The 22,905-nt window shown below is 40.4% G+C and overlaps 3 protein-coding genes across 4 annotated transcripts; 1 reads left to right on the top strand and 2 right to left on the bottom strand.

The window, feature by feature from the left end:
• Window positions 1-8,817: 8,817 nt before the first annotated feature.
• gtf2e1 (general transcription factor IIE, polypeptide 1, alpha) lies at window positions 8,818-15,887 on the bottom strand. 2 transcript variants are annotated; one of them, XM_046403373.1, is made up of 6 exons: window positions 15,698-15,887; window positions 14,780-15,075; window positions 14,272-14,429; window positions 11,587-11,782; window positions 11,003-11,241; window positions 8,818-10,086 (listed from the first exon to the last, which is right to left on the bottom strand). In XM_046403373.1, exons 2-6 carry the CDS (start codon window positions 15,067-15,069, stop codon window positions 9,641-9,643), a joined length of 1,329 nt encoding a protein of 442 aa, XP_046259329.1. In that variant the 5' UTR covers window positions 15,070-15,075; window positions 15,698-15,887; the 3' UTR covers window positions 8,818-9,640. The 2 variants fall into 2 exon arrangements, with proteins under 2 accessions (XP_046259329.1, XP_046259330.1); XM_046403374.1 differs by having other exon boundaries at window positions 14,780-15,072; window positions 15,698-15,884.
• Window positions 15,888-16,014: 127 nt separating this feature from the next.
• Window positions 16,015-19,858, top strand: rabl3 (RAB, member of RAS oncogene family-like 3). Its single transcript, XM_046403376.1, has 8 exons — window positions 16,015-16,159; window positions 16,704-16,795; window positions 16,983-17,112; window positions 17,199-17,313; window positions 17,425-17,575; window positions 18,144-18,215; window positions 18,762-18,800; window positions 18,980-19,858. The coding sequence occupies exons 1-8, from the start codon at window positions 16,114-16,116 to the stop codon at window positions 19,034-19,036; spliced, it is 702 nt and encodes a 233-aa protein (XP_046259332.1). The 5' UTR covers window positions 16,015-16,113; the 3' UTR covers window positions 19,037-19,858.
• LOC124066704 (granzyme B-like) lies at window positions 18,806-21,155 on the bottom strand. The gene is made up of 5 exons (XM_046403375.1): window positions 21,022-21,155; window positions 20,762-20,909; window positions 20,399-20,540; window positions 19,860-20,120; window positions 18,806-19,704 (listed from the first exon to the last, which is right to left on the bottom strand). The coding sequence occupies exons 1-5, from the start codon at window positions 21,077-21,079 to the stop codon at window positions 19,537-19,539; spliced, it is 777 nt and encodes a 258-aa protein (XP_046259331.1). The 5' UTR covers window positions 21,080-21,155; the 3' UTR covers window positions 18,806-19,536.
• Between the last annotated feature and the right edge of the window lie 1,750 nt (window positions 21,156-22,905).

The following is a 22,905-nucleotide window of genomic DNA, read 5'->3' as shown; positions in this document are numbered from 1 at the left end:
ATCACATCATCACATATGTGCGTCATTACATATCACATGAAAGAGACATATGCTGTCTTTATAAGAAGTTAGCACTTACATTATATAATACAAGATACAAGATAGGTTTATTTGTCACACACACAATCATACACGGTACAATGTGCAGTGAAATTCTTTGTGTCCCTGCTACCAAAAAATAGGTAAATAAAAAATTTTAATTTAAAGAAAAATAATAAAATTAAAATTAAATTTAAAAAAGTGAAAATGTGCAGTATTTACATGAGTGGTATTTACATCTAGTGCATGTAGTGCAGGTGGGAGTGGGATTGTCCAGATTAACGCTCACTGTTGAGCAGACGGATGGCCTGGGGGAAGAAGCTTCTCCTCATCCTCTCAGTGTTGGTTCTCAGGCAGCGGAACCGACGGCCTGATGGCAACAGGGAGAAGAGTGAGTGTCCGGGGTGATGGGGCTGCCTGAGGATCGAGGTCCTGAGGACCTGCATCGTTTGGTGTAAATGTCCTGCAGGTCGGGTAAAGCTGTTCTGATTGTCCGTTCAGCTGAGCGGACTACCCTCCTAAGGGCCGAGAGGTCCTGCTTTGTACAGCTGCCCATCCATGTGGTGATGCTCCCACTCAAGATGCTCTCAGTGGTGCAGGTGTAAAAGTTCCTGAGCACCTTGAGGGGGAGCCTGAAGTCTCTGAGGCGTCTGAGGTGGAAGAGACGCTGCCTGGCCTTCTTAACAGTCCTGTGAATGTGCAGTGACCAGGACAGGTCCCGTGTGATGGCCTTCATATCCCCCCGGACGAGTTGGTGGAAGTGGCCGGGGGAGAGGACAGTCTAGGCTTCCCTGCTGAGGTTGCTGCCCCCGCAACCCGGATTAGGATAAACAGAGGAAGACGAGACGAGGCGAGAGACAACGGCAAAGAGACAGATGCTGGCGTTTAGCTTAATGAGCAAATGTGTTAACTGGCATACAGCTGCATCAAGTTGGCAAGCTTGAGCTGGAGGACAGAGCTGTAGACAGGGCCTGGAGTTTTAAGAGCAAATAAATGCCTGGAATCAAGGAGCGCACAGAGTTTATATTTTAAACTTTAGGGTTAAAAAAGATCAACTGATCTTTACCCTTGGTGTTAGAGATGTAAGATGGAAAAGAGATGGAGAGAAGATGAAATGGGAAAAAGAAAGGACACTGAACACTTCAGCTCCACCCATACTTATTGCTAATTTGAGCTTCACATACAGCTCAATGGGTGACTCACAGTTGGCTCCATGCCCTATTTAATAAACATTCTGTGGTTTAAGTACATATAAACCTGTGACATGAAACCAGGATTTTTGTTTCAAAAGTAAGAAAAAAACTCACATTGATGTTCATATATGATATTAATTTCTCTAAATACAAATGGGGACAAATTTTTAAAAGGTGAACAAAGCAAAGCTTTGGTGGAGGTGGAGGTATTCCAAAGTCTAATAGCAAGTGCTGTACAGTAAATGCTAATTTAACATAATGGTAAATCATAGGAACACATTTTGGTTTACAGAAGCTTTGCGAAGAGTTGAAATAAAGCTTACTTAAATTACTTCTGTGTTTGCATCTGTGCTGCCTGCGTGTTGAATGACGTTGGCTGGGTCAATAACTGTCGATGTAGTCAGCAGCAAGCTAATGTTGTGTCCCAGGGGTTTGCTGGAACAGCCATATGGCCGTCTGGTGGAGCAGGTCTGTCTCCAGTGACATCAGGCCTTCAGCACAGTCAGCATTGGCCCAGAGGAGAGGAGTGTTCAAGGTTCAGTCGTGATTAGAGGATTTTTGACAATTATGTAAGCGTGTGACAGACAGTCTAATCACAAACCTCCAAGAAATGACATGTGCACTGACGGAATGTAAATGCAATGTTCACTATCTTTTAGCTATGTTTTTGGTCTATACAAACTCCTGAGTTCTTCGTCCATCAGCTAGTCACTATAACTACACCTGTCTGCTGCCTGGTGCTGAGCAGATAATGTGCAGTTGAATTTTTTAACAATTTTTTTAGCTGAAACTTTATTGGACTGAACCAAAACGGTAAAGTTGTGGACTGGACAGCTGAACAGTGAGCTGAGACTTGCTATAAAGCCTCTTAAAGCCAAGGGAAGGCTGCAGATCCAGCTGATAATTTATGACTGCAAGGTGGCCATTTCACAATGTTTATTATAAAAGAATCGATTTTATCTATCTCTGTTTTGCCAAGTGAATGAAATAGTAGGTTAAAGTGTCAAAAACACATGAAGTCGAGCTGTTTGTAGCAGACCATCCGTCTGCTCTTAATTAGAATAGAATTATTTGATTCAGAGAAAAGCAGCAAGTAATTGCAGATCAAGATCAGACATTTAACATGCTGAGATGAAGATCATCTCTTAATAGCATGACTATCATGATTCATTATTTCCATGAGTACAGATGAGTGACTAGATGGCTTGACTTGATAGGTGAATCTTTGTGCGAAAGACAGTGTCAAGACAGTGTCAACTTGTGTTCGGGAACAGTTTTTTTTCTCCTTCTTTTAATGGACTGAAGCAAACTGAACAGAGCCCTTGGTTAATGTGAACACACTTTACGAGGAGACTGAGTCACGCACTAATGAATAGTTGGTTTCCTGAGGGGCCTGAAAGTTTAATTTTGCCAGGAGACAGCGACAAGACTTTTGTTTGGTGGCATAGAAACAAGTCCCTCTGTTGGACAACAGTTGGCATAATGAGGAGGGGAGGGTGACGTCAGCGCCAAAGACTCATGGGACTTTTCCCGTAGGGTCTGGATGTTGGTGGAGGATGAGGAGGAGGACGAGGGGGAGGAGGTGTGAAGCCAGACTTGGACCAGACAATGAAAAAGAAACAAGAAAGTGAGATGAAAGAGATACTTTTTCACAGCGAAGTACATATCAAAGTGCCTACATTTTCGGCATTCGATGGCCAAAGACAAACAAGCGGAATGAAATTGCTGATGACTGAATTGATGATGACTGGCATCATCCAACATCACGTCCATCCTGTTGGTGTTTGGTGCTTCTTCTTCCCACACTTTCTGTTTCAGACACGGAAACTGTGCTGTATGTCTCACAAATATCCTGGCTTGGTTTGATTGGACTTTTGCCACTGATTAATTTATGCTGTCATGTATCTGTAGTGCTGAAAGTGACAAACTCATACCCACATATGCCCCATGAGGTTTTACTGTTTGGATGATCCAGAAATGCAACAAGCTAACTGTTTTGCTTCTTTCTCTCTTCATTAGCTCATAAACTCTCCCCTTACGTATCGCACAGCTTCCCTGTGAACTGAGCTCAACACTGTCGTGGTTCACACTTTCAAATAGGCATACAAACACGGAAGCGCAGCTCATTAGCAAAAGCAGCTCAGAATAATGCCTTACATTTTGCTACAAAGACAAACAAAAATTTCATTTTGCACAGTAAGGTAAGTCAGTCATGGACTACTGTCTCTCAGGCAGAAGAAGAAACACAGCTTGTTTTAAATCCCAATCAATGTTGTCATGGTTCTCTTCCTGGAGAACAAAGGTATTGGAAAAATAATGGAAAGAAGGTCCTGGGTGCCACTAGAGGAAAGGCCATAGGATCCTTAGAGTCAAATAGTTTAACCCTTTGGAAGATGTCATAATTATCTGTCTGTTATGTGTATATTTGTATTTTTGGCCTGATAATTACCTCATGGAAACTAACTAACTACCAACTAACAACACCATCCTTGGGCCACACAGCCAGAAGTGAATGACAACCAGCTTCTTTGTATGAAAAAATAAAATAATGTATGTTTCTGTTCTGTTGTTTTTTTCTTGTTGGAGATCATTTGAGAATTTGATCGAAACAAGAACAAATGCACTGGACTTCTTGTTCAGGGGATGTTATGGTAATTATTTTGTTTGTCCTCTTCCTGATGAGAGGTAGGAGAACAGTCAGAGTGAGTTTCCATTTAAACCCCTAATCTAACTTGTTAACATGGTCTTCATTCTGCCTTGGCAACAGTTTTCAAAACAAAACACAAATTCTGTCTGATAATCAGAACACACAGTGTCCCTGTTTGTGCATCAGGACTAATGTTTGTAAAATGAACCTCTGCTAATGTAATGGGGATGTCTGGTCACCCTCAGTGCATGCAGGAAACAGGAGCACCACAATAAAAGGTCTGCTGTTGTGGGAACAAGATGTGCTTTTTATTTCTTCTTACAAAAAAATCCAGCAACACATTTGAAGTGTTGATCTCACAGTAAAGCTCAGCCTGTGGGTTTCAATGAAATTTCATTCTAAACGCTCAAATTGTGTCAGTAGAACAGGAGTGAAAATCACTCAAAAGCTAATCAGCCATGAGACTGGTTGAGTGATACTCTCAAGTCCCAATGGAGAAAAGAATGATCAAAGGTCCTGGAAGGTCATGCTATTGGTCTTCCTGTCAATAGTCCACTCAAACTGACTCTCAGCGGTCACTTTGCTTGGGGCACAGGAGCAGCGACACATGATGACAAATAAACACATGTGAAGGACAGGAAATGAAGCCGAGGCATACCTTTAAAACCCCCCCAATGTATTCACTACAAACAGAGACAAATAAAAAAGGTATCCATGAATTAATCTCAGTAAGAAGTAGCAAAAGTACAATTTCTGAGCTGTTGCTATAATGCAGGCCAAAATACAAGTGTAAGTGATTCAGCAACATGATGGATGTTAATACCAGGTGTAAAGAGGCCCACATCTCAGGCCAAAACAAAGCCACCCTAACCCTCAGAGATGCATTACTGTCCTTGGCTGCTGAGGATGAGTGTGGTGACTCTCATGAATAAATAAGGTGAATAATGGTTGTTCTTTGCAAAATGGATGTCAAATGCTTCCACAAAAGGTTAACAGCTTCAAAATAAGGACAGATGTTTGTCATGGCTGCTGCAATACGAGCTCTGAATTCGAGCCTCTCTCTGATGTGGTATTTAGTGTTTTAGTTATGTTATATTTCTTGTTTACTCCTCCACCTTTTCTTTTTCTTATGATAAGATACATAAAAAGGAGAACTAAGGATAAGGCTGATAATTCATCAGAACTAGACCAATAATTTCCACCTCAAAATTTCCATGATTGAGGGAACGGGAGCAGCATGTGATAAAGGCTCCTGGTTTGACTTGAACTGGATGTCGAGATGTCTTAACAACTCTTGTATGAGCTGCCATGAAATTTGGTACAAACATCACAGTGGAAAATGTGCAAAAGTGTAAGGGAGATCAATTGTTCCAAATACCCAAGTCTGGAATAGTTGTTTCTCCACATGGCAGTCAGTGTTGCAGAAAACTCCCCCTGTTGGCCATGTGGGGGTACAGAGAGCCATGTGTCTTTTTTCTTATTTTCTTTTTTTACAGACAGCAACAAACTTCTTCAAACTGGTGTAAAATGTTTTGTGCTACCTCAGTTGAAGATGTAGCAGACTCTGTCATATTTTTAGCTGTTTTGTGGTTGCACCGCATTCAAAATCTGGTATCTAGAAATCAATAGCATTGAGGAGAAATTTCGGATGAAGGTAAAAACCGCTCATTGAATCCAAAATGTCTTAAGCTGTACCTTCCAACACACATAAAGACAAATTGATGGATAGATTACATAGTCTTAGCTCGCTCTCAGATTTCCAAGTCGGCGACAAAAGAGAATTGCAGGCTGACTGACAAACAGACAAACAGGATCGATCATTAAGTTGTTAATCTTTACGCTTTATTGGATGAAGAGTGACAGAGACACCTCAGAGCAATCAATCCTTATGTAATCTCCTTCTGGGGAAAACCTCGTGAAGCATCAGTCATTACAACCTGCCTTTGTGAGTCTCCACCCACACTCATTAAAAAGCAGCTCTGCACCACACCCTCCAAATCCTGTCCCAGTGAAATTCCGCTCGCTCCCTGGATGTCAACCTTAATTCCCTCTCTGTTAAATTATTCTCTTTCTTACCCAAGCATATGAGCTGTGCGCACATGCATTTGTGTCCTCATCAATATATATTAAATCAGGGAAGAAAAACACAAGACCAATGTGCTCAAACTACAGTGTCATTGTTTAAACTCCACGCACAACAATTCATGACCTCCTCTCAGGAAGCCATATCTGATCTTCAAGGTCCCATGATTTATTATAGCTTTGTGAATTCCCTACTGAGTTCTGTTCACCCTCCCTGTAACCCACCCTATCTCCTCACACTCAGGCTTGCCTTGACAGATCAATTGCACAGCATGAGGTTAGGTTTTTAATTGAGCTTTTCTGATGGGTGGGGGATGTTTTAATGAGGCCAGGTCCTGTTTTCATCCTGACCTTTGAGTCTCTGCCCAACAGGTGTCCATCCTCTAACTTAAAAGGAATGTATGGGCTTGTAGGGCTACCCCAGAGGTGTCAGACCTCATCGAGCTCTGCAGAGCTTGACATTTTCACCTGAATCTAATATGCCCAGTAGATTTTTTTTCTTAGCCATTACACAGGGTCTGGTGTACCTATAGTCAGGGCTGTCCTCCAGCAAGATGAACAGGATGTTCTGAGGTCACACGTATAAATGATGTATATCAAGTACACCATCCTCACATCTGTTTCACCAAATGTAAGCTAAGCTCAACCTTTTCTGCAGATTTTTAGTCAACTTCCATTTGTCTTGTAGCTCAACTGACCAGTGTTAAGCACTTGTTGCCAGTGGAGCAAGAATCTATTTGCCAAAGTGCAAAACCATTAACTCCAACCTCAATAGTATGCACAGTGCGCGAGTGAGTGGGTAATGTAAAGTACAGAGGTAATAAAGATGCAGCGTTACGTTAGAGAAAGAGAATTCATCAGCTTATAAAGCTAAAGAGTCAGCTAGCAGGTGTTCGGACAGTACCAATCTGCTGCTTTTAATTAATTTCTGGCCTCTACAGCAGTTGCCTTCTTACACATCACACACTACTTACACAGCAGACGTGCAGCAACATCAGCATTCATTAGAAACCATGTTTTAGGACAAAGGACAAATGTTAACTGCAGCCATCACTGGTCTGTTATTCTATCATGGTTGTCAGCAGCCCTGACGGATAAGCGGTGTAGAAAAAGGATGGATGGGTTGTCACCAGCGCCCGAAATAAATGTATTTAGCTGCTTGATGCTCCACTATGTTCACCAGCGTTATTATCAAAAACACTGATTAATATAGATGGAATATATGAAAAAATATCTGATTTCAGTAACATGAAGAAAAACTCTGTAGCAGACAGTAATGCATGGCACAGATACGATGCACTGACGTTTGATTCTGCAGCAGAACAAGTCCACTGAATTCAATTCTCTCACATTTAGGATTAGGAAAAGCTATTTTGTGGACTCCATTAGCGGTTGTCTAGTGCAACCTGAGGGCCAAATACTTGAACTTGTGTCAATGTAATGAAATGATTTTCCTTAAAACTGGTGTTGTCATTCATGCTCTCAGGGAATAAACCCTTTTGGTTGAAATGGGGAACGAACACCCCACATTAACATACTGAGTCAAGCAAAATTTTCATGTTTGCTTCATCATGCTCATATTTGTTATCAAGGAATGTAACCACTATCACAACCTGAACTCAATGCCTGCAAAATCACGTACAAGACTAGTGAAGATTCACACAAACCGTTTACAGATTCTTAAAATAAAATCTGGTCAATAGTACTTTTCACTGTGGTGAGCTCCATGACAGGTGCAACATTTAACATTTCATTTGAAAAGGCCTGTTTTCTGTAAATGCCAGGCCCATGTCAATATTCAGACTTTGGCTTTGAGGTGAAATTGCCCCCGTTATGTGAGGGTGACCCAGTACTGTGGGTCACAGTGGTCACATCAGAGCAGTCATTATTTAGAAAGGCACATAACAAAATACCCCCATATCCTGCAGGAACACATCTGAGGGACAACTGGGAATGTGTTTTACCCACAGAGACTGCCTCAGTGTACAACTATCACATGGACATGACCAAACAAGACAGTAACGGTCTCACAGGGACGACATGACCGCAGTGTGAAAATGAAATTCATGTTATTCTTCCCAAAGCCTGTTTATCTTCCCCTGTTGTGGGATTTTTCTCTTCTATTTTTTTTTCTTATTCACGAGAATGTGTATAATCTTAAATATGTCATCTATTTTTGCATTGAGCTGCACCATCCTTGGTGACAGAATGAACTGACAAGCTGCTCTGTGATGTACTTGCAACACTTAGCATTTGTTTTAGGCTGTAGATATTTAATGTTCATAATACATTATTTAATTTTTCAGTACAAATCCACCTCCAGTCCACTGATAATGTATAAAAGCATATTCACTAGCTCCAGCATCTGGATGGCAAATATATGTCAGGGACAAAAACCCAAGAGGTTATGCAAATTCAGTGCATTAGATGGAGAAATTAAAAGGAAAACTAAAAAGAAGTGAATACTATGTAGAAGAATGAGGAAAAACTGAACAGAAAACGGTGTACCCCTGCTGTTTCATTCAAGCAGGTCTAACTGTGTCAGTGACACGTATTTTGTTAAGGTTTCATACAGGTTATTCAACAATCATTTCAAATGGCAGTAACCTTTTTAGTCGTCAGATCTTATAACCGATCTAATATGCTGTAGTTACATGAGAGTGTTGTGGAATGTTGAAGTCCTTCACTATCCGAGAAGACAAATGTCTCACTGTGCACCCTTCTTTTTATATTCTGAATTGTTCGCAAATGTGAGCATACATAACATACATAACATTCATCATAAAGTATACACATTATTACACGTCCACACAAATTGCTGTCCTGCAGTTTTGTTTTGTTTTTTGTTTTTATTTCTTATTACAGGTCGTTCAGAATAACAAATGCTTTCCTATAAACCCCAACAATTTACCCATATCTTCTCATTTTGCTTGCCTGAAGCTGTGGAATCTAGTCTGATCCCGTTTCAGAAAACCAGAAAATATTCGACCAAACATCTTGTCTACACAGGCTGCCTGTCACGTCAGCAGCACAAAAACAACAGCAGCAGCAGCAGCTTCAGTCCTTTAAGCATCACACTGCTTACAATCAAACCACAGCACTGCTATGGCTTCAGACGTCTTTTGGCAGAGCTCCCAGCCCCATACACAATTAATGTGGATATACATGAGTTGGAAGAAAACAGACATGAAGCATACAACATGAGTTTGTGTGTAGACAGCAGTACTGATTAAAACTGAAGCATATCTGTTCTGTCAGATGCATGAGAGACGCGCGACTGAAGGAAATGGCTAAAACGTGACTGGTGTAAGACAGCCTGTTAAACTCAAAGAGACTAACAAAAAACAAGTTGGCAAACTCGAGCTGGCTCGCTCCCTTCTGGTTTGGTGACTTCAGAATGAAAAAATACTTGGGCTGAAATACTATCGGTGTGATCGCTTGTCAACACTGTCAGAGTCCTTAGTTCTTATGAAGAAAACTGTAAATACTTTTTTCCTTGAGCAGTTTGTGTCCACAAATTGGATATTGGATATCACAACTGACAGGGTGAGACAGCAGAAGTACTCAAAGTCCATCCTTCCAAACGGTTCATTGTGTGTGTAAATGTATGAAAATATACGTGTGTGTGTGTGTGTGTGTGTGTGTGTGTGTGTGTGTGTGTGTGTGTGTGTGTGTATGTTCAGTAGTACATGTCCTGGAAGAGGTTTTGTCCCATTTCAATGTAAGCCTCCTTCTCCTGTGCAGACATCTGCTCCACGAGCTCCGGTCTCTGGCTGACCTCTCGGTATGTGCACAGCCGGCCTCCCACCATCACCATCGGCTCATCCCCGACCTCCTCAAACTCATCGTCGTCGTCTTCCTCCTCCTCATTTGCCCGATGCTGAGCAGCAGGTGGAGGATTTGAGGGAGTCTCGTCATCTGATTCGCTGGTGTCGCTGTCCGAGTCGCTGGCATTGGCTGTGGCGGAAGCGAGCCCCCTGGTAGCGGCACTCGCTCCACCTACACCTCCACCTGCCACACCTCTCTTCTCATGGATTAGCAGGGCGCGCATCACTTCCTCATTTTCATCTGACTGACTAATTCCAAGACCTGCTCCCTCTTGGGCTCCAGGTACAACATCTCCATCTGGGGAAACAAAACAATCGACTGGTTAAAAACTGAAATATTTTCAATACTGAAATCATTCTTGGAACTTTTCTGGAACGTTTAGTTAGACAATTTTTAAATAATACTTTGAGCAAGACCTTTGATCTTAAGATCTAGGCTCTTATCTCATTGCAGGTCACGATCTGAGCAAAAACTTTATTTAAACCAAGTCAACTTTGGATTTCATGTCTGTTTCCAGCCTCCAACGGGCAACAAGATCATTCCAGACAGATGCACAGAGACACACCTCAATTTCCACAGGAATAGATTTTATTAATGAGCAATCCTTGCTCAGTCATGCACTAATCAAGCCACTGATTATTTCAATTAAGCAATTATGGTTCAGTGAGAGTCTGGCCAGGCCTGATTGTTTCTCCACCCAAGGGCATGCAGCAATGTCAGAACAAGACAGCTTTGAGAAGGACCGTTCTGACAGAGGGACATTCCCAAGGTTGACCTGTGATCGTCTGTTTTGACTTCAAATGGCGTATGGATTGTGCTCAACTCTGTCCATTATCTTACAGTGTTCTGAAAAACCCACTGCACACAGCAAGCCTTACTGTGGACAGCGAGAGCATTTGTGATTTATTTCAGTGAAACAAGCATCTGAGAGTGGGCGGGAATTTAATGTTGAATTTAATGTCTTCTGACTCTTGGAACTTGTGATTATGGGAGGGACAGGATTTGCTTGAGATGGAAAAACAAGTGCACTAATGTGGCACCGCTTTGAGTTCAGCATCTCTATAAGGACAAGTCGTGATTTAATGTAAGAAAGACATTTAAATTATTTTGAGCAACAAGCATATTTTGAGTCTGAATTAATTATGGAAATTTATTTTGCTATCAGAATAGTGTTAGAGCTGCTAAGCGACTGGGTGTTATGGAAGAAACTTACGGTTCCTGAGGATGTCAGGCTCATTGTAAGCCCCCTGCACGGTGCTCTGGGTCAACCAGATGGGCCTCTCCTTAGATGCCTTGCCCTCATTGGCCTGCTTCTGCTGTTCTTCCTGCTCCTCCATGCTGATGACCACATTCTGGGTGTAGAGGTCTTCATAGGATGAGCCTTTGTTAGACCAGGCTTCACGATGTGGGCCGCTTGCAGAGTTTCCTCCAGATGCTGCATTACGTTCACGACTAGAGGCAAAGTAAAGTAAAGTAAATGTCTCACAGTGATCTTCAGCAGTTGACTTAAATACACCACTAAACATGAAAAATTGAGAGTGTGTAATGTACTGAAGTTAAGAGACAGAAGCAGGTATATCACAAGCTAGTTTTTGCTTCATGTAGCAGCCAAAGTTCAGATACTGCATTTTTGGTTTTTGGATATGCTTTGTAGTTAATGCAGATTTTAAATGCTGTTGTCACACTCAATTCATAACTCAATGAGGACCAAACACGTAGTTACTGCATTTTGCCCTCATATGGCAGTTATGTGGGACAGACTGTGGGGAGGGGGTGCTCAATTGGTCAGAAACTGACCTCTGTTTGAGGGCAGGAATCTCAGCTGGCTCAGGCTCAAGCAGGTCATGGGACAAGTTGACATCTTCGGTCTCACGCAGCAGCGCATAGATGGGCTCAATCTGCTCGTTGAAGCGTGCCACCAGTGTCCTGGCATCGGGACACACAGACTCATCCTCTTCTACCTCTGTCTGGCAGTAGGTGCAACGAAATGTATCTGTGGGTTGAGAAAATAGTAATAATAGTAATAATAAAAGTAAGACGAGATGTTCAGGTATCTCATCTGGCCAAAGAAGACATTGTGTTCCTGCTCTGGTGGGACATGCCAAGATATTGCCGTTGCATTTAACCCTGGCTGTAAACCAACTCTGCAAAACACTCTTGTGGAAATGAGTGCTGGGTAAGTGCTGTGGTTTTGCCAATGTGTGTGCTGGTTCTCTCATTTAAATGGCTAACAATGATGTATATTTTTATTTGTATTTTGCAGCAGCTTTACTTTACTAAGATGCACACAAAGGGCATGACTCCGGGGTTTAGTCATGAGGGCTTTCTCAATGTCTATGTTGCTTTTAAATTCTATATGGTATTGTTTATCACACACTATAACATGAGGCTAATAGGGGTACCACAGTACTCAGTGTGATTTTGGGGATTTTATGTGCATGCCTACTTTTCTGATCGACATTGAGGATTTGTAACCAAATCCTGTTTCTTGATTAGCTCCACATGCCATTCAACATCCAGCTAAGAGATGTAACTTAGACCCAAAAATCGAAGAATCAAGAAATACATGTTGACAGAAAATTGTAAAATCCTTGCACATATACAAGACACCTTTTACTACTTCTCACCCAACACTTCCCCAACAAAGCACACACACAGAATAATAAGTACCAATAAACAGAACAAAGCAACAAAACAAGCATGTGGGTCAGTTATGTCTGAACAAACTAGATTTTGAAGTGTAACAAGTTAAAGTTTCTGCTTCCAGCTGCCTGGTGGTGCTGTGACGTGTGGTCCAACCCAACAGTCCGGGAGCACAGTTATCAGGCCTACAATAAACTAGCCTCCACTTTAAAAACCTTGCATGTGAGTGTGTTAGTTAGTCCTGGAGTCTCAGTTAAACAAAACCATGACACTGACTGAACTTTTCTGCATATGTCTAATTTACACGTCACATGCAGTAAAGTACTGTTCAGTCTCAAAAGTGCATCTTGGTGGGTCTTGAGAAACTGCATTTTCTTGTTGCTGTCATATCTTGATTTTTTTTTAAAGACTTAATTGCACTTGCATTGACTATTACTACTTTCATTTTGTGCAATTAAACTCCATAGGTGTCAGGTTAACCTGAATAAGTAAGGAGAAATGTAGACCCCAGGGCCAGACCATGGGATGTGGTAATGCACTCTACTTGCTTCATACCAGTCTGACCAGGAAGTGATCAGACATCCGCTTCTCTGGTTGATTTCAGCTTCAATAATAGCAACGGTCTGCATTCTGTGTATGTGTGCGAGTGCCAGACAGAGAGATAGAGAGAGATCACAGAAGAATTGATAAAATAAATTAACATTTTATGCACCACTAACACAAATCAGCTATTTTTCAGGGAGAAAAGTTGGCTGGGAGTTCATGTCAGGCAGAATGAGTAAATCAAATGCATGCCTTACAAAAAACCAGATTGTACACTCATATAGCAAAGTGTGAAAACTCCCAGCTGGAGGGATTCCGGTTCTCCTTTGTGGGTCAGAATGAGCGTAAACACCAGCGGTAACGTCATTTCTGATCCCTGTGAGGTGAAACTGAGTGTTGCTGGCCCTGAAGAAGCAACCAGTCCATCAGACTACCACTGTGTGAGCTCCAGCTATTCCTTCTGTCAGCCTCCGACAGGATGCAGGGTCACTGCATCCACAGCACGATTTTAAGCGAGCTGACACATGATGAAACAAGAAAGTGCAACGCAACTGACAAGATGATTATAAATGTGTCACCAAGAAGATGCTCACCAAAGTACCAGGAAGCTGCGAGTGTGGACATCTTCCAGTATGTAATTTACACTGGCTATCAAACGTTTTTCTCCAGTGCGAAGAGGTCTGGACTCTGCCGTGAAACATGAAATGAACTGTAGTGGTGCTGCTACAAACCACTGTTTACATATTCATTGCTTTTTGCATTATTTATATTATTGCTTATTTTTTTACGTATATTACTTACATTTTCCTTGCTTTGTTGCACTAATGCCTTGTTGCACAGCTGTTTTTGGTTTCTTGATTAATATAACTACTCTATGTGACTTCAAAATGCCCCCTGGGGACAAAACCTTCGCAAATTTTACATTTTTTTGGTTCTCTTTAATGATCAGTCTTAAAAGTGTTTTCCTCGGGACACGTAGCTAACCAGAGGGCAGCAAACCAGAACCCAATTGTTCAGATTTCCATCACATCAAACAACTTTTACAACAACTAATTCACCCAGTGAATCAGAGATTTAACTTTCTTTAATTCTCACCATTGGAGGTCAGCAAAGACCACAAATCAATGCTCTTTGACTCATCTCCAATTCATTTCTGCATAGAACAAACAACTGAACAACAGCAGTGCCAGCATTTGACTGTGGCTCCTTAGTAAGAGAGCTGTCTTCATCTTTACCAGCATTAACACATGCAATGTGCAACACACCTGAGTATTATTTTTTTTCCTCATTGTTTACCTGTCATAGGGTCAAACAGTTGGTTGGCCTCTAGATCTGTGAAGGTGGAGAAGCAGCAGGGGCACCGGAAGGAGGCACGGTTGGTGGAGTCTCGCTCATCTGTTTCAATGCGCCGTCGCATGTGATCCAATTTATACTTGACCACATTGACCAGTACCCTAAAAACAGAATAAGGTTGATAAAACATGGGAGGACTTGTATATTAAGACAGATATTTTTTTTAATCAAAGAATAGGCAGCATATATATCTACTATCACTTGTATGTAAATTTTTTCTCTAGCTTCTCATGTTCTAGTATTTATACATGTCTCTTGCAGATGCGTACAGGGCTTATCCTCTCTGAAAAGTGTTGAGGGCTTAGCCTAAGCGAATATTGCTAATATGCAACATTAACAATGCCATAACCTGAGCTCTACTGCTCCAAACTTGGCTACATCAAACCTCTACCAATTAATGAGGGGAAGTTATTGTGTGTTACTGTGTGTAAACCCAAAAGAAAATAACCACCTGTAGTTGATGAAATAGTAGTTGTGTCGTGTTGTCTTGCCATCAGGAGCAGTCTCCACTCTCATGCGGCACTTGACAAACTTGTCTGCCTTCAATGTGTTCAGTACTGAGCGCAGCTGTTTACGGTCAAACTTGAGCAACTCCAGCATGTCCTCTTCACGTACACATGGGTTGCGGATCAGCACATCCAGGGCCAAGGCATGTTCAACTCCATAGAAACCCCTGACGACCTGCTTGGCTAGTCGCTTCAGTGCTGCAGGGACCTCGGTTAGTAGCTCCGGTTCTATCATCGTCTGCTGTGAAGAGAAATATGAGACCTCTTGAGTAAAGATCTGAGGCAGCAGCAAGGAACTTCAGGGTTGCAGGGCAGGGGAGAAGAGCCAGGGACATTACATATAATTCAGCAGGTAATCAGCCTTCAACTCAAAGACTGGAAGGGAGATAAGGTGAAATTTAGAGGGAACTGAAATACACATTGAGTATCATGAATACACTGATGGAAACTAGTCAGTGTTTGATCTTATTTGATAAAGCCCTTTAGGAGGGTCTCCTCTTCCGCAATAGCTCTGCTAAAGTGGTTACAACTTTTAAAATAACACCTCCTGCTTTAAGATAGCTAAGTGCACATACTCATTCAGTTGTTTACTGCAAGACCTCGCTGCTAGCTAAACTAGCTATTGGACAGTGGCAACTTTAGTTTAACGTTAGCTAACTCCGACTAGGGTAAATAAACGAGATTAATGCAGCAAGCTGGCTGTAACTACTGGTGTGGATTGTGTAGTTAGCTAGTAACGTTACATTCGCTTTATTAAGTTATTCGGGATTATTCCGGGATATTAAGTTAAGCCACTGTCTTATAGCTCGCCGATGTTGCCCCACGTTAACTAAGCCATCGCGAAGTTAGTTTGCCAACCTTACCCGTATATTTAACCTTATGTTCCACCAATACGCTAAAGCTACCGCTTTTTTTAAGTCATTTCAGAGCACGCTGACTCTGCCCCTAAAAAATACAGCTACAAGTCAGCAGACATATTGGCACTTCTCGGTCTTTAACTGTTGGACTCGCTAGCATGCTTCACGGCTTGTATTGAAAAGAAAACCCCGGAAAGAAAACCAAATCTTCAACAAAGGTTTTTTTAAAATTCCAATGGCAGAGCGATACGAGTTGCATTCAATAGCCAATAGAAACAAAGAATGTTGATTGCTTTAGATGATAACGAATAGCTATGCAGTCTGTCTGGTTGAATTTTTTTCTTCAACCAATCAGATTAAAGAAGTAATATTAGCAGGCGGGGTTTCTACTGTTTTCTTCCGGGACGCCGCTGTCACCAAAAATGGCTTCTCTTGACAGAGTAAAAGTATTAGTTTTAGGAGATTCTGGTAAGTTAATTGCCATTTTCGCTATTCAGACTCTTTTATGAAACTTTCTGCTTATTTGTAAAGGCACTTATGTAATTTGGACAACTGTCTTCCGGTTTGCAAGCTTTTTAATGTTTATTTAAGGGTCTTTAAACTCATGTCATAAAACTGATTAAGTGGTTTTGTGAACCTGCATAACTGACGCAACATAGTTGTCGATTGTACCGGTCAGTTCGGGTTCGAGGAGGAACGGCACATGATTGTAAGAAGACTGCTTAACTTAAAATGAATCAGCCCCAACAGTTTTATGAAAATGTACTTGCTGAATTAAATATTGAGACCCAGCAGTTCGTTAAAATTATTCACTGATGTTCCACAAAGTATAGCTTTTCCTTTAATGGATTTTTTTTGTCCTGTGGAGGTTTGCTTTCATATAAACGTGAACCACGTCTTTGTTGTCATAGCATTACATTAAGAATGAAAGCCACATATTATGATGTACCAGACAAAATGTTTGTCTTTATGCATGTGAGCTATTGCTTACTTTTATTCCTGTGTTTTTCAGGGGTTGGCAAGTCTTCCTTGGTCCACCTGCTATGTCAGAATCAGGTGTTAGGGAATCCATCATGGACTGTTGGTTGTTCTGTGGATGTACGGGTAAGCATATTGAACACCTCTTAATTTACAAAATGTAATTGAGATAAGATCTAAAATGATACTGCTGGCTTTCTAAGTTAGCCTCCAAAACCCTATATATGTGTACTTCATACAAAACATGTTTGAATGACAAAATTTGTAAAGGCTGACATGGTACAAGAAGTCCAAGATATTTATTTATCTACAGGTCCAAGACTATAAGGAGGGAACCCCAGAGGAGAAAACCTACTACATTGAACTCTGGGATGTCGGAGGATCTGTTGGTAGTGCCAGCAGTGTCAAAAGCACCAGAGCAGTCTTCTACAATTCAGTTAATGGTATGATTATTTAGAAGAAAGAGAAAGAAATTATTGGGATTGCTATTATTTAGTTACATTATCTTTTGTTTTTTTCTTTCTTTCAGGAATTATGTTGGTACATGATTTAACAAATAAGAAATCCTCTCAAAATCTCTACCGCTGGTCACTGGAAGCTTTAAACAAGGATTCTTCTCCAACTGGAGTTATTGTCTCAAACGGGTTAGTAGACGTGTCTTGATATTGTATTGGTGGAAAATTTATAAACACCAGCATGGTTTTCAACTGCACTGGGATACTTTGCAGTTAAGTCATTTTGTTTTCTTCTTGCAGTGACTATGATAGAGAGCAGTTTGCAGAGAACCCAGTACCTTTGCTGCTGATTGGCACAAAGTTTGACCAGATCCCAGAAAACAAACGCAGTGAAGTTCTCACTCGGACGGCCTTCCTGTCTGAAGACTTCAATGCAGAGGAGATCAATCTCGTAAGTCTGCTTTTTTCATTCCTGCTTCGCTGACCTTAAGCCCCTTTCAGACACTCATGTTTGCAACGATAACTACACAAATAAATCTGCAGTCCTTGGGTGGATTTTGGCATGTGGTCTGCTGGAGAATAGCAGTGTGTCACAATTTAATAATAATTACATTTAATAAATATATATATATATATATATATAAGAATAAGACTGTTCTCAGCTCTCCCACAAGCCCCCACATCAAGTACATTGATAGAGACATGTCCTTAATTCCCACTAATCTTAGCAGCCTTGTAGACCCCCTCCCCCTTTACAAAGTTAAGGTTATGTCTCAAAGATTTAGTGATGGCTGGAAAAAGTTAGTTAGTACACACTGTGTTCCTAAATTTCTGTCCTGTTTATTTTTTCTTAATTCTGTTGATATATGAAAATGCAACTTTGGTGACATCTAGTGGTAAATTTAAAGAAAAACGCTATAATAACATTCATAGGGTACGTGTAATGATTTCAGTTTTCACCTGAGAATAAAAAGACCCTTTTTAGGGCTTGTGGCATAAGTGCTACTTTGTTTTCCCAGGACTGCACCAACCCGAGATATCTCGCTGCCGGCACATCAAATGCAGTGAAGCTTAGCAGGTTTTTTGACAAGGTGAGAAACCCAGAGTTCTGTAGTGTGACACGCAGTCATTTTCTGTTTGTGGTGGCGTGTGTCTTGACAATAAATACAGTATGAAAAGAAGACTTTTGTCTATACACCCTGTGGGTTAATGGGGAGGTGGGGAGGGTTGGGGGCCAAAATGTAAGCAACTCATTCAGCCTTCTCCAATCTGTGAAATGTTAATGGTTTAACATACAACAATTTGGTAGAACTCAAATCATAGAGGGAAAAATGACAACTTTGGCTTTGTCAGGATGGCCTTGTTACTTTATTATATTAAAATGTAAAATAAAGTATTTAAAATGCTTATGTAATTATTTTATCACATACTGTATATGAGAATTGTAATTAAATCATGCAATTTCCTATATTAAATTGGTAACTTGTTTCTGACACTGAGTTAATTGACAGTCAAGTGAGTATCTTCAAAAATTAATCTTTTAGTGTGAAGTTCCCTCTTCTCACTGTACATATGAGTGTGTGAGTTTTGTATTTAAAAAAGACTTCAAGCCCCAATCTCAACTTATCTCTGCACAGGTAATAGAGAAGAGATATTTCACAAGAGATTCAAGTCAGGTGAGTCAGTTTTGCTTTTCCAGATTTTATTTCTGTCATATAATCAGCCTAAAATCACAATGTCCTAATCATTTTTGGTAAAAGTACGTTTTCAGACAAATTAAGTTTTGACTGACGACAGTTTCATTTGAAAGTGAAATGTTCCTCTGAATTTACACATCTCTTTGCGTCATCCACAGATGACTGGGTTCACAGACAGGAAGCGGTTCAACTTCAAGAGTTTGCATTATGACTGAAAGCTAGTGGTCTGTGGTTTGATTATTTTGAACTTTCACAGCTCAAGTAAACCATCACACCCAGTGACACGCTCTGTACCTGCCCCTCCACCCACTCTTTTTTTTTTTTCACTGCTCTTCAATTTCAAAGGCTTCTGATCAATTTTTTTTTCATCTGACTTTATATAAGCACTTAAAATTGTGCTGCTAAAAATAAAAGAATATAAAGCTTGGTGTGTACATGTTTGCACAGGAATTTTGCAGAAGTGAGCTGAACACACTTTAGAGATGATGAGACAAGCTATAGCAAGATGATGTGAAAAGAAGTAGGCAGTAAACAGATGCCGTAAATGTGAGATGCTGTGCTGAACGTCAAAACACCAACTTTTAAATGACAGATTTTTTTTCCACATCTAAAGCTTCTTTAATTCTTTCTTGAAAGTAAGACCTAAACCAGTAATGCATCCATTTTATGCATCCAGTGGAGAAAGGGCAATATTCTTGGCCTCTTGAATAGACTCTCAGGCAACATTTCCCAATCTCTGCATCTCTTTCTTAATCCAAGGGATAAAGAAGGGGACTTTAGTGAAGACATGGGGATATTTGGGATCATTACAGTCCTTTTGGTAGGTGTAAGCTGTGATACCCTGAGGCTTGGTGTTGCAGATAAGCGGTCCACCAGAATCACCCTATGGAAAGGCAACAGATAGACTGAAAATGAGTAGTCTGTTTATAAGAAAAAAAAAAAAAATAAAAGCAGATTACACTCAGTTTTCTCCATGTTTGCAGGATTGTTGATGTATTATGTTGGATATAATGGTTGAAATACATGATTTTGATTTACCTGGCAGACTCCTCCGTTCTTTTTGTCAAATTTGGTGCATACCATGTGATCAACACTGAAGTACTTTTGCCATATGTGTTTGCACTCATGGTTGAATTGCATCTTCTCTGTGGTCTCCTTCAGCACATTCGAGAGAGGCTTGTCCATTCCAGTTTTGCCCCAGCCAGCAACTGTACACTTTATGTTGGCTGGGATTTTCCCATCTTTCTTAGGTAATCCGATTGTCTTCACGTACCGATTCAGTGTTGCGTTTTTTTTTAACTGTGAAAGAGAACAAAGTAGAACTGGAAATCCATTGTAGCAGTTGGTTAATTTGGAAGGCTTTTTTCATGTAACATTTTTCTATCCATCATTCAGAAATTTCAGTGTGTCTTTATGTCCTTTCTAAGCAGCACTAACTTCGGTGCAAATGTCACCTTGTGAAGCGTTGACACAACAGAAGACATGAGAAAATGAAACTTAAGTGATTGCATCAGCTACATTGTACAAGTTTTCTTTAAAGTTAAACTTTTGATGGGAATCTCTACGATTTTATTCACCTGAAGTAGCATAATGTCATAATCCATGCCTCCATTGTATTGTGGATGTGGAATGTACTTAGCCACTGGGATCCATTGCTGACTTTTCTCTTTCTTGCTAATGTCATGTGCTCCGAGTACTACTGTCATTTTTCGATCATCTCTGACAAACAAGACAATAAACAAAGTAAAGACGTTAGTTCTAATGTTCTAATGACGCTTTTGAAAGGGACTGAAAACAATTATGAAATCTAAATAGAGCAACTTTAAAATACAAAGGACAATAAATGACATATTTAAAGCCCCAGACAGCAAATTTCATTGTCTTATTCTTCAAATGAGGCCATGACTTTATCATTCCGCAGTGATCCATAACAAACTCACTGTTTGCAGTGTGCAGCAGTTACAACAAAGTCCTTCCGAATAAGTATCCCGCCACATGAGTGGTTTTTGTCAAATTGGAGTGATGCCATGTAGGGCCTTGAATGGGGCTTTGCGACTCTTCCACCCACTATGCCGCTCTCAGAAGCCCCTTACACAAAGACAGAAGGTACACAGATTGCAAAACGCAAAATCATCACCAGTCGATTTAAAATCACTTCTCCACCAGCAATCGCATTGAAAGGAATTTCATGTCATCTTACCAGTGAGGGAGAGCAGCTGAGAGAGAAATATGATGCAGCATGCATGGATCATCATCATGGTTGCATCAAGTAACACTGTCTAGTAGCACTACTTCTACCACCTTTTGTAGTCATCTTTCCACCTGCCACAGCGGAAGCTTTGTGGGCAGGTGTGAAAATCGTTTTGCACAGGAGAAATGAGGTTGCGCCTTGCAACAGCAGCGAGACCCTTTTACAAAACCAGCTAGAAGACTCAACTTGTCATTTGATTTGGCCCACATACATTGTTGTTCCATCACCAATAATCCAACTGTGCAGCACTTCGCTGTATTGTACAAACTATGTCTCCATACGCCTCTATACTTGGGGTTGTAGTTTTATGTTACAGCAAAAAACAAACAGTACATTTTGAAAATACATCCTTGTTTCAAGGATTTAACTGCGCTGTGAAGAGGAGTTTAGGTTCTGTCTTCATATTAAAAAAAAATTGAAAAATCAGTTAGGTTTATTGTAAATAATCACAAATCCATTCACGCTTGACTTTTTCTTTTCACCAGGGGATGCATTTTCTCTAAATGAAAAGTGTAAAATGCAAGTGCTCCAGTATTAAGACCACACTAACCATGATAAGTCACAACTCAACTACACACACACACACACGCACACACACAACTGTTTTGTTTTTGGTTTTTTGGGGAGAGCTAAAATTAATTTGATTGTTTTTTTAAAAAACAGACTCACGTACACTCTAAGGCTAAAACATAGTTTTAAAAGTCAGTGTTAAGATAGAAAGGGTGATTAGGAATCTGTTGAATTGAAATTAATTTTAGTTCATTTTTTAAACTTTCAACAACCAGAAAGTGAACATTTATTGCAGAAAATATCAGTGGGGGTTTATGACAGATTAGGATACTCGGTTTATTTTGTGAAGTGTTGAAGAATGACGTGTGTTTAACCTTTTAGGTATGTGATTTGGCGAATGGTGAGTGCTGTAAACTGCTGCATAACTCAGCAGAATTTAAATGATAGAGAAAGATATTTTATTACAAAAAGCTGCAAAAATCTAATCTAATGGAGCTATATCTGTTGTTACTTATACAGAAAATAATAATAAAAAAATGTTTTACACCATAAAAATTACATTTTTTTCATTCATTTTGGACTACAAAGGAAGGGCACTTACAATGTGAGAGGTACAGCTAATGCTCTACAAGTCCTTTGTATAAGCGAAGTGGAAACAGGCTTTAATATTTCCAATATTTTGTGAAGTTGGACCAGGATGGCTTGAGAATTTCCCTGCTGCGGGACTAATAAAGACCTATTTTATCCAATGAAACAAGAATGGCTCAGATGGAAACATGTCATCTGATACAAATTAATTTGTGAATCAGTTGGAACTTCTGATGTCAAGTACATTTGAAATGACAATTATGTTAAATGTAACTCAATGAAACAATGAAAAGGGAAAAATTATGTAATTTATAATCATCTCTTCCTTTACTGCAGAGCTTTACACTTAAAATAAGTGGCTTCCTTACTAACAGGAAGATAGGCCAATACTGCTAGAGCTGTGAGGTTTCTACTAGCAAGACCCCAATGTCTGCGAGGCCTCGAATACCACAAAAGCTGCAGTCATCGCAGCATGGGTATACCACAAATGAGTATGCTGGTTTGATGCCATCAGAACGAGCATTGTTTTTAAACTGAGGCTACTGCAGAACTTTGGCTTGTCTATTAATTATATTTAGCTCTCCTCTTACTGTGTATTCTTCACAATAAGAAAGAATGAAGGCTGTTTGTGTCTTTAGTAGCAATCAGAGGGCACAGATTAGCATCTTAAGGTCTGGCATTGTTTCATCGATACAGTAACCTAATGGCAGACGGCAGTTTGTTCTTGGCATCTGA

This window comes from Scatophagus argus, chromosome 11 (assembly GCF_020382885.2).
Source record: "Scatophagus argus isolate fScaArg1 chromosome 11, fScaArg1.pri, whole genome shotgun sequence".
NCBI classification, from domain to species: domain Eukaryota; kingdom Metazoa; phylum Chordata; class Actinopteri; family Scatophagidae; genus Scatophagus; species Scatophagus argus.
This window is presented reverse-complemented; position numbering and strand designations above follow the sequence as displayed.